At 40.8% G+C, this 15,778-nt stretch overlaps 1 protein-coding gene across 2 annotated transcripts in view; it reads right to left on the minus strand.

Annotated features, from left to right (window-relative positions):
- Positions 1 to 15,778, minus strand: part of pes (pescadillo) — a 40,648-nt gene that overhangs the window by 11,400 nt on the left and 13,470 nt on the right. For both annotated transcript variants that reach the window (XM_068005888.1, XM_068005886.1), the window contains exons 5-6: positions 15,526 to 15,697; positions 13,161 to 13,250 (exon numbers count right to left, since the gene is read on the minus strand). In XM_068005888.1, the coding sequence (XP_067861989.1) occupies positions 13,161 to 13,250; positions 15,526 to 15,697 (262 nt within the window). The remainder of the gene's footprint in view (positions 1 to 13,160; positions 13,251 to 15,525; positions 15,698 to 15,778) is intronic.

Genomic DNA, 15,778 nt, shown 5'->3' on the forward strand with positions numbered 1-15,778 from the left:
CCTGAGCAACCACATCTGCAGTAAGTGTCTGCAGCTCGGGGAACATCGGCTCAGAATTCTTGAGCTGAAGTCCGAAGTGCAGACATTGCCATGCATCATGTCGGGGGTGGGGGGGGAGGGGGGGGGGGAGAAAAGAGTTATCTGGACACTGATCCAGGAGGCAGTCACACCCCTTAGGTTAGGTGGTAGTTTAGATTTGGTGAGTGGTCAGGGACAGGAGGATGTGACTGCGAGTCAGGCAGGTATGGGGACCCAGGATGCAGTGATGGAGGAGCCTCAGTCTTTGACCTTGCCCAACAGGTACAAGGTACCTGCTATCTGTGTGGATGAGATCAAAGACCGCAGGGAGGATGGGCAAACTGACCACAGCACCGTAGTACAGGAGACCAAAAAAGAACGTGGTAGTGGTAGGGGACAATAGAGTCAGGAGGCTAGATACTGTTCCCTGCAGCCACGACCAGGAGTCCCGAAGGCTTTGTGGCCTGCCCGGTGCCAGGGTTAAGAATATCGCCCTGCGGCTGGAAAAGAACTTGGAGTATGAGGGGGAGGATCCAGTTGTTGTGGTCCACGTAGGAGCGAACGACATAGTAGAACTAGGAATGAGATTCTGCTGAAGGAGTTTGAAGTGCTAAGGTCTAAATTAATAAGCAGAACCTCAAAAGGTAATAATCTCTGGATTACTACCTGAGCCACGCACAAATTGGCATTGGGACAAACAGATCAGAGAGTTAAATGCGTGGCTCAAAGGGTAGTGTGGGTGACAGGGGTTTTGATTCATGGGGCACTGGCACCAGTAATGGGGAAAGAGGGAGCCGTTCCATTGGGATGGGCTCCACTTAAACGGGCTGGGACCAGTGTCCTGGTGAATCAAATAATGAGGGCTGTAGATAGGGCTTTAAATTTAAAAAAAGGGGGGGGGGGGTGGAGGGTTCAGGTGAGAGGAAAGTTATACATCTAAAGAGAAAAGTCAAGGTCATACAGCAGTGTAGCAATTTGGGTAAAGATAAGCAGAGTGTGACAGGAAGGGACAGAGAGTTTAATGGTAATAGTACATCAGTGAATAAGGTCAAATCAGGGAAAAATAGTAAAAAGTTAAAATTAAAGGCACTTTATCTGAATGTACAAAGCATTCATAACAAAATAGATGAATTAATGGCACAGATAGAGTTAAATGGGTTTCATCTAGTAGCTATTATTGAGACGGTTACAAGGTGACCAAGGTTGGGAACTAAATATAAGAACATAAGAAATAGGAGCAGGAGTAGGCCAATCGGCCCCTCGAGCCTGATCTGCCATTCAATAAGTTCATGGCTGATCTGATCCTAACCTCAAATCTAAATTCATGTCCAATTTCCTGCCCGCTCCCCGTAACCCCGAATTCCCTTTACTTCTAGGAAACTGTCTATTTCTGTTTTAAATTTATTTAATGATGTAGCTTCCACAGCTTCCTGGGGCAGCAAATTCCACAGACCTACCACCCTCTGAGTGAAGAAGTTTCTCCTCACCTCAGTTTTGAAAGAGCAGCCCCTTATTCTAAGATTATGCCCCCTAGTTCTAGTTTCACCCATCCTTGGGAACATCCTTACTGCATCCACCCGATCAAGCCCCTTCACAATCTTATATGTTTCAATAAGATCGCCTCTCATTCTTCTGAACTCCAATGAGTAGAGTCCCAATCTACTCAACCTCTCCTCATATGTCCGCCCCCTCATCCCCAGGATTAACCGAGTGAACCTTCTTTGTACTGCCTCGAGAGCAAGTATGTCTTTTCTTAAGTATGGAGACCAAAACTGTATGCAGTATTCCAGGTGCGGTCTCACCAATACCTTATATAACTGCAGCAATACCTCCCTGTTTTTATATTCTATCCCCCGAGCAATAAAAGCCAACATTCAGTTGGCCTTCTTGATCACCTGCTGCACCTGCATACTAACTTTTTGATTGTAAACAATTTTACAACACCAAGTTATAGTCCAGCAATTTTATTTTAAATTCACAAGCTTTCGGAGGCTACCTCCTTCCTCAGGTGAACGATCACCGGCATCTCCACATCATAACTTTTTGATCTTCTTGCACTAGGACCCCCAGATCCCTTTGTACTGCAGTACTTTCCAGTTTCTCGCCTTTAAGATAATGATTTGCTCTCTGATTTTTCCTGCCAAAGTGCATAACCTCACATTTTCCAATATTGTATTGCATCTGCCAAATCTCCGCCCACTCACCCAGCCTGTCTATATCCCCTAGTAGGTTTTTTATGTCCTCCTCACTCTCCACTTTCCCTCCCATCTTTGTATCATCCGCAAACTTTGATATGTTACACTCGGTCCCCTCCTCCAAATCATTAATATAGATTGTAAAGAGTTGGGGACCCAGCACCGACCCCTGCGGAACACCACTGGCTACTGGTTGCCAGTCCGAGAATGTACCATTTATCCCAACTCTCTGCTTCCTGTTAGATAACCAATCCTCCACCCATGCCAGAATATTACCCCCAATCCAGTGATTCTTTATCTTGAGCAATAATCTTTTATGTGGCACCTTGTCGAATGCCTTCTGGAAGTCCAAATACACTACGTCCACTGGTTCCCCTTTATCCACCCTGCACGTTATGTCCTCAAAGAACTCAAGCAAATTTGTCAGACATGACTTCCCCTTCGTAAAGCCATGCTGACTTTGTCCTATTAAATTATGTTTATCCAAATGTTCCGCTACTGTCTCCTTAACAATAGACTCCAAAATTTTACCCACCACAGATGTTAGGCTAACTGGTCTATAATTTCCAGCCTTCTGCCTACTACCCTTTTTAAATAAGGGTGTTACATTAGCAGTTTTCCAATCTGCCGGGATCTTTGCCAAGTCCAGAGAATTTTGGAAAATTATTACCAAATCATCCACAATCCCTGCTGCCTCTTCCCTCAAGACCCTCGGATGTAAGCCATCAGGTCCAGGGGATTTATCCGCCTTGAGTCCCATTATTTTACTGAGTACCAATTCCTTAGTGATTTTAATCGTATTTAGCTTCTCCCCCCCTCGAGCCCCCTGTTTGTCCAGTGTTGGGATATTCTTAGTGTCCTCGACCGTAAAGACTGAAACAAAATATTTGTTCAGCATTTTTGCCATTTCCATGTTTCCCACCATTAATTTCCCGGTCTCATCCTCTAAGGGACCTACGTTTGCCTTAGCCACCCTTTTTCTTTTTATATAACTATAGAAACTCTTGCTATCTGTTTTTATATTTTTTGCTAATTTATTTTCATAATCTATCTTCCAGGGTACTTGACTTTTCGAAAAGACAGATAAAATGGAAAAGCAGGGGGAGTAGCCCTGATAATAAAGGATGACATAAAGACAGTAGTGAGAAAGGATCTTGGCTCGGAAGATCAGGAAATAGAATCAGCATGGGCGGAGATAAGAAATAACAGGGAGCAGAAAACATTGATGGGAGTAGTTTATGGGCCCCCTAACAGTACTTATACTGTTTGACAGAGTATTAATCATGAAATAAGAGGAGCTTGTAACAAAGGTAATGCAATAATCGTGGGGGACTTTAATCTTTATATAGACTGGACAAGTCAAATTGGCAAAACTAGTTTGGAGGACGAGTTCATGGAATGTATTAGAGATAATTTCCTAGAACAATACGTCGTGGAACCAATCAGGGAACAGGCTATTTTAGATCTTATCTTGTGTAATGCGACAGGGTCAATTAGTAATCTCATAGTAAGGGATCCTCTGGGGAAGAGTGATCATAATGTGATAGAATTTCACATTGAGTTCGAGAGTGATGTACTTAAGTCCGAAACTAGAGTCTTAAACTTAAACAAAGCCAATTACATAGGTGTGAGGGTCGAGTTGGCTAAGGTAGATTGGGAAATTAGATTAAAAGATATGGTGGTCGATAAGCAATGGCGAACATTTAAAGAAATAATTCATAATTCTCAACAAAGATACATTCCATTGAGAAATAAAAACGCCACAGGAAAAGTGATCCATCAATGGCTAACAAAAGAAGTTAAGGATAGTATTAGATTAAAAGAGGCCTATAATGTTGCCAAGAAGAGTCATAAGCCTGATTATTAGGAGAGCTTTAGAAACCAGCAAAGGATGACCAAAAAAATTGATAAAAAGAGGGAGAAAACTGAATGAGGGTAACAAAGGCAATGCGATAATCGTGGGGGACTTTAATCTTTACACAGGCTGCGCAAATATGAAAACAGATTGTAAGAACTTCTACAAGTCTGTAAAAAGGAAAAGAGTAGCAAAAGTAGAGGCTGAGACAAGAGAAATTATAATGGGGAATAAGGAAATGGCAGAGATGTTAATCAAATATTTTGTATCTGTCTTCACAGTAGAAGACACAAAAAACATACCAGAAATAGTGGGGAACCAAGGGGGTAATGAGAATGAGGGTCTTAAAGTAATTAATTAGTAAAGAAAATGTACTGGAGAAATTAATGGCACTAAAAGCTGACAAATTCCTTGGACCTGATAGCCTACATCCTAGGGTTCTAAAAGAGGTGGTTGCAGAGATAGTGGATGCATTGGTTGTGATCTTCCAAAACTCCCTAGATTCTAGAACGGTCTCAGTGGATTGGAAGGTAGCAAATGTAACCCCGCTATTCAAGAAAGGAGAGAGAAAACAGGGAACAACAGGCCAGTTAGCCTGACATCAGTCGTCAGGAAAATGCTGGAATCCATTATTAAGGATGTAGTAACAGGGCACTTAGAAAATCATATGATTAGGCAGAGTCAACATGGTTTTGTGAAAGGGAAATAGTGTTTGACAAATTTATTAGAGTTCTTTGAGGATGTAACTAGCAGGGTAGATAAAGGGGAACCAGCGGATGTAGTATATTTGGATTTTCAAAAGGCATTCGATAAGGTGCCACACAAAAAGTTGTTATACAAGATAAGGGTTCATGGGGTTGGGGGGTAATATATTAACATGGAAAGAGGATTGATTAACATACAGAAAACAGAGTGGGAATAAACGGATCATTTTCAGGTTAGCAGGCTGTTATTAGTGGGGTGCCACAAGGATCGGTGCTTGGGCCTCAGCCACTTACAATCTATATTAATGACTTAGATGAAGGGACCGAGTGTAATGTATCCAAGTTTACTGACGATACAAAGCTAGGTGGAGGAAGTAAGTTGTGAGGAGAACACAGAGTCTGCCAAGGGATATAGACAGGTTAAGTGAGTGGGCAAGAAGGTGGCAGATGGAGGTTATTCACTTTGGGTAGGAAGAATAGAAGAACAGAATATTTTTTAAATGGTGAAAAACTATTAAATGTTGGTGTTCAGAGGGATATGGGTGTCCTTGTACATGAAACACAGAAAGTTAGCATGTAGGTACAGCACACAATTAGGGAGGCAAATGGTATGTTGGCCTTAATTGCAAGGGGATTGGAGGTTAAGAGTAAGGGGATCTTGCTGCATTTGTACAGGGCTTTGGTGAGACTACACCTGGAGTAGTGTGTATGGTTTTGGTCTCCTTACCTAAGGAAGGATATACTTGCCTTAGAGGCAGTGCAACAAAGGTGCACTAGATTGATTCCTGGGATGAGAGTGTTGTCCTATGAGGAGAGATTGAGTAGAATGGGCCTATACCCTCTGGAGTTTAGAAGAATGAGAGGCGATCTCATTGAAACATAAAAGATTCTGAGAGAGCTTGACAGGGTAGATGCCGAGAGGATGTTCCCCATGGCTGGAGAGTCTAGAACTAGGGGGCATAGTCTCAGGATAAATGGTCGGCCATTTAGGACTGTGATGAGGAGAAATTTCTTTACTCAGAGGGTTGTGAATTTTTGGAATTCTCTACCCCAGAGGGCTGTGGATGCTCATTCGTCGAGTATATTCAAGGCTGAGATCGATAGATTTTTGGACTCTAGGGGAATCAACACAATACGGGGATCCGGCGGGAAAGTGAAGACGATTAGCCATGATCTGATTGAATGACAGAGCAGGCTCGAGGGGAAGTATGGCCTACGCCTGCTCCTATTTCTTATGTTGTTAAGTTGTGTTGTGTTTGTGTTGTGTTGATATAATGAAACGGGGATTACCAACCTTGGATGGAATACATCCAAAGCACATGAGCATGACTTTGTTGTAACCCAAGCAGGATCATATGTTCAGATATCAAGATAAGTCACACTTTAGACAAGAATGCAAATCAAAAAAACAGGGAAGTTAATAGTTTTCCATATAGACACCTATACTAGTAGCTCAGAATAAACCAATTGAACATATTCAGATGCATCACTACTTTTGCTTAAAAAGCCAAATGAACCGAAAAACATCATTGTAATTAACATAAAAATCGTTCAGTATTAACAGATTGCTGTCATGTTCTCAAAGGAAAAATAATTCTGCTTACAACTAGATGATAACCCATTTCTCAGTGAATTGTTGTGCTAATCAGGATGGGGGAATAGAACACTGCCATTTCAAGCATCCGGTGTCAACATCAAGTTTTTCCACGTCATGCACAGCTCAGAATAAAGCTACTCTACCTCAACCACTATCACAGAAGGACACCCTCATTGTACCAAGGAGGATTTTTCCACTTGCCACACTAGCCATCCTTTTGGACTAAACGAAGTTGCCAGCTAAGCACAAAATTGTGGTCAGTTTTTTGCTACAAGTCCACACACATTAGGAACTGGATTCAAGCTGGACAATCATTTTATGCAGGAGCCTTGAAGTCAGAGAAGACATTCCCCATCAGTCCTGACTGGATTTTAACGTGGATTGCAAAGGTAAGTATGTTGAGCCATCGCATCATCCAGTCCCTCGGAATAACTTTTCTCAAAACAATAGGTTATCAATGAGCAGCCCCACAATCAGCAGTGCAAATAAATAAAATTATTTCAAAGTTCACCCTGCAACTGCAACAGACTGTTTTCTACAAGGACAACTGTTCTGCTTTAGAAAAGCTTGTACTTAACATACTAATGTTAAGAAATGATTCCTAACTGTAACCATGAGGTACAATTAGTTTCAACTGACTGTTGAGCTTTTTCTGGGTTATTCTTTAACCCAATTCATTTGACTCTTGAGAAAAGGACCAGCAAGCTTCGCCAAACAAGAAGAAAACTAAGATTTATGACAGTACAATTCTTTCCAAGTAATTATCAAAGGAATGCAAAAGATCATCTTCAATATAAGGAAAGGAAGTAAAATGTTTACTGCTTTCTCAGACATTGTTGGAGAACAAAACTTTTCACCTTCAAATCTGGTTGCTGCAAACATTTGCTGCTATTTGTGGTGTGTTTTTAATAAGCTAGGATTTGCAAAGAAGAGGTAAGACCCGGAGCCAGAAATTCACAATCAATCTGAAAACTTCCCTCGCCAACAACAATTACATGACTGACATCAGGATCTCCTTGATTCATTTGTTTACAGTCAGTACTGAGCAGTGGCAGATTAACAGTTAAACATCACAACTGTACTCCAGGTCCCTGTCTACCAGTGAGTAATGACACAAGATCAACTAGTACTGCTATAAAAATTCATTCCAGCAAATTGATCAGTTACTATTTCACAGCTTTTTAATTATAATAAACTTCATTATGGGGCGCAAGCAACTTAAACCTCTATACAATGTCCTCATAACTACCTTTATCGTCTGGTTTTGCCAGATCGCGCCAACTTATTTGCCACTATTTAACAATTTCAGAACTGTTCATTTTCAAACTTGGCTGCTGCAAACAGCTACTGTAATCTACGATGGTGAGCTTTTAACAAGGGATTTGGGTTTTTCTCGTCTTTCTTCAATGACTGCAAAATCAAGATAAGCTTGTGGTGTGTAATACATGTGACCAACATTTCTCCTTCATGGTTCAGAACTCCTAGGCATGCAATGAGAGATTCCTCTGGCCCACGTGGGAGATCCGGAACCATGCTGTGAGATGGATTCGTGACAGAATGGGAAAGCAGCTCCAGGGTGGGAGGGCTCTGGCCTATTAAGTAACCTGGAGGCAGAGTCAGCTTCATGGCAGGCAAACCTCTATCAAAACATGAGGATTGTGTTTAAGCAGTCGGTGATGAGCAAGTCTGGCATAGTTCAGTGCTGAAGATTCAGTTAGTGGAAACAGTAAAACAAAGGCAAGTGTGCAGACAGTGCAAACCGATTCCCTAAATAAAAGTACACTATCGCCATTTCTGTAAAACACTAATCATTCCACTGGACTTCAGATTGGTAGAAGGGACTAACATCCCCATCCTTAGCTAGGCTGCCAGAAACAGACTGCTCATTTTTGGATCAGCAGTGCCACCAAGGTTAAGAAATATCACATGATTTACATATGGGACCATTTGAACAATGGATAGAAGGAATTACAAAGTTCTTTGTTCATCTACCACTAGGGCATAATGGAGGCTTTATTGCTAGAAGCCAGCTGCAGTGCCCCATACCAATGTTACAAGGGACCCTTTTCAGTATATGAAAGCTTTTAAAATATTAAAAAACGCCCACAGCATTGCAGTTGGCTAAATGAACGACAGACAAATAGTGGTCTGAGCCTAATAGCTGTCCAACACTCTGAAGAATGCAACACAAGAATTTAATTTCCCAGCAATTTGGGCAAAGTATTCATTCAAATTAAAACTTGATCATGCCACTAGCGCAGTAGTTCCTGGTTTAACTGCACAATCCCTGCATGCAGGCCTACTTATAGAGAGAGATTTCGAAGTGTACACAGACTTCTAATACAATCCTTTTTATAAACAAAAAGTAATTCTGGTCAATTTTAGTACAATATTTTTGAAAGATATCTGGGATCCTCAGCTGACCAATAAAATGACGTCAGTAAATTTTTATTTAGTATAAATGCAGTTCTTAATACAAAACAAATTTCTGGTTTAAAACATTTATGGTCGCCTTTTGTATCTAGATGATGAAAGCTTGTATGAACACCCACCCAGCCCATAGACAGCATATCTACAAGTTTGTAGGGAGACTGTAGTACCCCCTGAACCAAAAGAAACCCATTAGAGCAAGCACCCCTCAGGCATCTGGTTGCAGGCATAACTGTGCTACTGCAAGGCTACTTTAAGGCAGTGTAGCTCAAATGCTTCTCCCTTCATGTACGAGGTAAAGCTAAGGCTCAGTACCACTGCACAGTTGGAAATATTGGACAGAAAAAGTTAAATAATCAGAACTGAATGTTCTGCTGGTGGTAAATAGATATTAAATTAATTAACTGGACTTTTCCCACTCTTTTTCAACTTTGCGAGATGACGGTTTGTTTTTCCTCATTTTTAACTAAATTTGGGTTCATTTATATGAGTGATTAGTATTGAGCTTGAGAGATTATTGAAGTGCACTTGGCTACAGTGTGGTGTTCAGCCTCAGAGAAAGATCAGCCTTGAGATATGGTAGGCCTAAAACTATATTTGAGGGGTTAAATTACTAAGTTTTAAGAGAAAACTGTTTTTTGGGGGGTGGGGGGAGGAGGAGCGTAAGCCTGTAATGTGTAGATCTGTGTGAAGGATAAATATTTAGAAAAAAAAGTTTTAAAAAGTCAGGGGAATGGGATTAAGTGGCTAGTTCTTTGAGAGCTGGTGCAGGCACAATGGGTCAAAATGGCCTCCTTCCTTGCTGTAAAATTCTATCATTGTAATCAAATTTGAGCTTCCCTTCAAAAGTAATTTTGTGTAAGCTTTTTGTTTCTGGTGACATTGCAACCTTAACAGAGTGCTGAACTTTTGCTATCTAGCCAGTCTGTTTTTAAAGTTGGACTGAGTTGTGGTACAATATCGGATCTGGACTATTAGAATAGAATAGTTACAGCACAGAAGGCGGCCATAGGGCCCATCAAGCCGGGTCTTTGTAAGAGCAATCCAGTTAGTCCCATTCCCCCGCTCTTTCCCCGTAGCCCTGCAAATTTTTTCCCCTTCAAATGTTTATCCAATTCCTTTTTGAAAGCCACAATTGAAACTGCTTCCACTCGTCCTTCAGGCAGCGCATTCCAGATCATAACTACTCGCTGCGTAAAAAAGTTTTCCCTCATGTCGCCTTTGGTTCTTTTGCCAATCGCCTTGAATCTGTGTCCTCTGGTTCTTGACCCTTCCGCCAATGGGAACAGTTTCTCTTTATTTACTTTATCTAAACCCTTCATGATTTTGAACACTTCTATCAAATCCCCTCTCAACCTTCTCTGCTCTAAAGGAGAACAACCGCAGCTTCTCCAGTCTATCCATGTAACAGAAGTCCCTCATCCCTGGAATTATTTCTAAGGCCGTCACATCCTTCCAGAATTGGACACAATACTCCAGTTGTGAACGAATCAGTGTTTTATAAAGGTTCAACATAACTTCCTTACTTTTGTACTCTCTGCCTCTATTTATAAAGCCCCTATGCTTTTTATCCACTTTCTCAACCTGCCCTGCCACCTACAAAGATTTGTGCATATACCCCCGGGTCTCTGTTCCTGCACCCCCCTTAGAATTGTACCATTTAGTTTATATTGCCTCTCCTCATTCTTCCTGCCAAAATGTATCACTTCGCACTTTTCTCCGTTAAATTTCTTCTGCCATGTGTCCACCCATTCCACCAGCCTGTCTATGTCCTCTTGATGTCTATTACTATCCTCCTCACTGTTTACTACACTTCCAAGTTTTGTGTCATCTGCAGATTTTGAAATTGTGCCCTGTACACCCAAGTCCAAGTCATTAATATATATCAAGAAAAGCAGTAGCCCTAGTACCGATCCCTGGGGAACACCACTGTATAACCTCCTCCATTCCGAAAAACAACTGTTCACCACTACTCTCTGTTTCCTGTTACATAGCCAATTTCATATCCATGCTGCCACTGCCCTTTTTATTCCATGGGCTTCAATTTTGCTGACAAGCCTATTATTTGGCACTTTATCAAATGCCCTTTGAAAGTCTGTATACACATCAACCGCATTGCCCTCATCAACCCTCTCTGTTACCTCATCAAAAAACTCTATCATCAAGTTAGTTAAACACGATTTACCTTTAACAATCCATGCTGGCTTTCCTTTATTAATCCACACTTGTCCACGTGACTATTAATTTTGTCCTGGATTATCGTTTCTAAAAGCTTCCCCACCACAGAGGTTAAACTGACTGGCCTGTAGTTGCCAGGTATATCCTTACACCCTTGTTCAAAAAAGGGTGTAACACTTGCAATTCTCCAGTCCTCTGGCACCACCCCCATATCCAAGGAGGATTGGAAGATTATGGCCAGCATCTCTGCAATTTCCACCCTTACTTCCATCAGCAACCAAGGTTGCATCCCATCTGGAATGGGTGACTTGCCTACTTTAAGTACAGCCAGCCTTTCTAGTACTTCCTTTTTATCAATTTTTAGCCCATCCAGTATCTCAACTACCTCACCTTTTACTGTGACTTTGGCAGCATCTTCTTCCTTGATAAAAGGCAGATGCAAAGTACTCATTTAGTACCTCAGCCATGCCCTCTGCCTCCAAGTATAGACCTCCTTTTTGGTCCCCAACCGGCCCCACCCCATCTCTTACTACTGTTTACTATTTATATGCCTATGGAACACTTCTGGATTCCCTTTTATGTCAGCTGCCAGTCTACTCTCTTACTCTTTGCCCCTCCTATTTTCTTTTTCACTTCTCCTCTACTTGCTATATTCAGCCTTGTTCTCACTTGTTTTTATCAACATGACATGTGTCAGACACCCCCTTTTTCTGCTCCATCTTACTCTATCTCTTTTGTCATCCAGGGAGCTCTGTAATTTCCCTGCAAATTTGCTCTTCTATATCCTTCCCACTAGTTGGTGGCCTATAGAATACACTCAGTAGTCTAATGGTGTCTCTATTGTTTCTTAACTCTAACAACATAGATTCTGTCCTTGACACCTCAAAGACATCCTTTCTCTCCAGCACTGCAATATTCTCCTTAATCAATACTGCCACCCCCACCTCCCCTCCTTTTTTTCCCCTTCCCTATCTCTCCTGAACACCTTGTATCCAGGAATATTTAGTATCCAATCCTGTCCTTTTTTTGAGCCAGGTCTCCATTATTGTCACTACATCATATTCCCATTTGGCTATTTGCACCTGCAGCTCACCAACCTTATTTACCATGCTTCATGCATTTACACACATGCACTCTAAACCTATCTTAGGCCTTCCTTCTCATATTCTCCCTTAGTCTGATCCCACCTAATACTGTACTATTTCTTACACATGCCATCTGTCTCTCCCAATCCTTTGTGCACTTTGGTTCTCCTTTCTAATGCTACATCCTGCTGCCCATCTCCCTGCCAAATTAGTTTAAACCCTCCCCCTCAGCACTAGTGAACCTCTCCACGAGGACATTGGTCCCAGCTCTGTTGAGGTGCAACCTGTCCGTCTTGAACAGGTCCCTCCTGCTCCAGAACTGGTCCCAATACCCCAAGAATCTGAAGCCCTCCCTCTTGCATCATGTCTCCAGACACGCATTAACCTGTCTTATCTATTTCTGTACTCACTAGCGTGTGGCACTGGGAGTAATCCACAATTGCATTGACTTGTCCCATAAGGCAATATGAAACCAGCTTCCATCATAACACACCTGATGTGAAGTAGCTCATCAATTGCACATTGCATAAACAAGGCTTTAGTTGAATATGAAAGGAAAGGCCTCTCCCATCCAAATTCGATGCTTAAAGTGTGAAAGATTAATTTTCTACAAAACAAGAACTTTGGCTTTACGCTGCGGGTAACAACGTCTGTTTTTTTTAAAAAGCTGTACTTATTTGTAAAATGTACAGTGTGTGCAGGTAAACATGTTCCCTTGAAAAGCATTTAGACTTGGGATGAGACTTCCTATCTAATCGTGGAACAGTATGTCAACAAAGCTGCTTCTCCAGCTCTTTGCCACTATGCAAGAGGCTGACAATTTCCCCAATTTCTTTTCAAAAGAAACATTTCTATGGCTATTACAAAATTATTGCAACATTATGGAATTTACAAGGTCAGATTAAGGTACAATATTGAGTGCTGACTAACGCTAACCAATAGATTTTTATTATGCTATAGACATTTATCGGTAACATTGCCTGCCTGAAACAATACACACCATACTCCTGCATGTTAATTCACTATTACTTTAAGGATTCAGCAAGAGCTATTGAATAGCAATACCACAATCTGCTGGCGTGCTGTCTTGATACTTACATCATGTGCAAATGAATAGGGCACAATCCAGGTTATCAGCTGACCAAGAATTTCGGCCTGGTAGTAAATTCCTTTTATAGACAGGAATACCTAGCAAGAAATTATATTCCATTAAGTTAAAACCCACAGGAGAAAAGCTTATGTCAGTGAAAAAGAGTAAAGAAGGGCAGAGTATGCAATTTAAAACAACTTTATTTCTCATCAATGTTGAGCAGTACGTGCTTGTTGCCATGTAACCAAACTTGGACAGAGTGAACTCTTTTTAAAAAAAAAACATGCAGTACAACTACACCTCCAACAACACATTACATTTTTGCAGTATGTAAAAGATGAAGTACAGATTATTAAACTTTTTTTGAATATTGGATTTGGCAGATCAAAGTACAATTATAAAAATAGTAAATGATATACCTCTTCAACTCAATTGTCCCGTTCACTCATCAGTTAAGCTGCACATCTTTAAATGTTATCTTTTGTGCAATTTTCTTAACCAGTCTCCAGATCTTATTACATTCCTCTTGTATCCCATTTCCAGTAGACTGCCAGCTCCAGTTCTCAGTTTACTAACTAACATGCCATCAGTCTATTGAGGTCAGTTCTGTTGTTACAGAATAAGATCTTCCCCATTAGAAGTACCAGGAGCACCTGCCAACTCTTCGCCAATTTTATGTCCTTAGCTTCTGAAGCCGTTGACTATTTGCTGTGCACGGTTTTACAGCTGTCAAACGCTTGACTACGTGAACCAGCAGATTATTTGACCACATTACATTCAAGCACACATGCTGGGCTATGGTTCCACAGGCAACAATCTCACAGAACACTGGCCAAGGTGGAAATCTTTGTCTGTGAATCTGGACAGTGAGCCAACTGACTCTTTAGAGTGATCCTTGGGCTAGTTTGAAGTCTGATTTCCCCACAGTTTGCAAATGGAGGATCTCACAGTTCACCATAATAGCCACAAACAGAGTAATGTATGAAGGAGGCAGAATCTACTCAAGGTTCTCTGGTGGCAATAACTGGAGCAGACTAGGAGTCTTCATGGTGGTGATAAAATTAACTGTTTTTAAAAGAATGGCAAAGAAATATGTATCAAGTGTTTTAATTTACCTGTATAATAATAAAAAGGGAAAAGCACTTCATTTGTTCAAAGTATTCCCTACACTTTTCTTCCCCTTCAAACTGCTCTGGTTTTTCCATCAAATCTTATCTCCTTTACACTTGGGATCAATCTCATTGCTTTTTTCCACACCTCTTCGAATATAAATATAATTTTTTCCTTGCAAAGTGAAAAAAAAATAACTGAACTTAATATTCTATCAAGTCCATCAAGCCTCCTAACTTCTGCATTTTATATTCTGTTCTGGCTAGTACTTCATTGGCTATGAAGCGCTTTGGGACATCCTGAGGTCATGAAAAGCTACAAATAAAGGCAATTTCTTTCTTTCTTTATGTCCTTGCATTCTATTAGTACTTTTTAAAATGTCACCACCACGGTAGACAGTGAGGTCTTCAGGTCTCCTTGTGCTAATTCAATACTTATACTTTTGTCTTTACACTCATGAATTTCTTTTGCCATGTATCTGCCCAATTGGATCTAAAGCTTTTTTCAAGTTCTTTCACTCCTTTGTTCTTACTTTTGTGTCATTAGCCAGTCTGACCAGCGTCTCAGGTTTTCCGGTGAGATCATGTCGCTATTCATAACCTATGAATGGCATATTGATAATCAATGTACTGAATTCTTAGCTGGGTGAAACTACTGCAGTTTACTAAAGTAGTTTCAATACAAGGATTATAGGATACGAAGAAAAAATGTCTTTCAGCCTGTCCAGCTTTACCAATTCTTTTCAAAACCAATGCAATTTTCAACTCTTTGTTAGTAGCCAATATTGATGTACTTTTTTGAAATCGTCCATGAGTATTTGAATGCTTTCTGTCAACAGTCACAGCATCAGCTAGATTACTATTCCATAGATCTACTCTCGAATAGTTACTCATACATATTCAGTTTGCAGGTTTCTTAGCTGATAATCATGACCCAAGTACTTCTCTAGAGCTATTCCACCCATAATATACATGGCGTACATGGTTTCCTTAGTACAGATGGAGCACTTCCACCCTCTCGTTACATCTTAACTTTGTAAATCTTGGAAACATGCACCCTACCAGATCTTGTATTGTTCCATGTTGACACTGGAAATAATGCTACATTCCCCATTACTGATAACCCATCTTGCTGAAGATCAAATTTATATCAAAAATAAATTACAAAAAAGTGTCAGCATGTTTAAAATAATGCTCGCCTTTTTCACCACCCCTACATTCCAGAAAACTTACTTATACAACGCCCGTTTAGCTGATAACTCACCTTATGTAGTGATCTGGAGGCAATAACAAAATTCATAAATTCCACAGTTAGGCGGCGACACAACTGAATTGTCTGTACATGGCATTTACCCGTGCGAGGGAATGTTGCAAATAGGAAGCACATGGACAATGCATCATCCAGGTCACGGAGTGCATCTACAAAGGTTGGATACCTTAAAGGAGAAGAAAAAAAAATTCAAAGCTTAATCTTATTTTTCAAAATTTTCACTGGGGAAAAACGCGAGTCATAAAAT

This window comes from Heptranchias perlo, chromosome 25 (assembly GCF_035084215.1).
Source record: "Heptranchias perlo isolate sHepPer1 chromosome 25, sHepPer1.hap1, whole genome shotgun sequence".
Classification (NCBI taxonomy): domain Eukaryota; kingdom Metazoa; phylum Chordata; class Chondrichthyes; order Hexanchiformes; family Hexanchidae; genus Heptranchias; species Heptranchias perlo.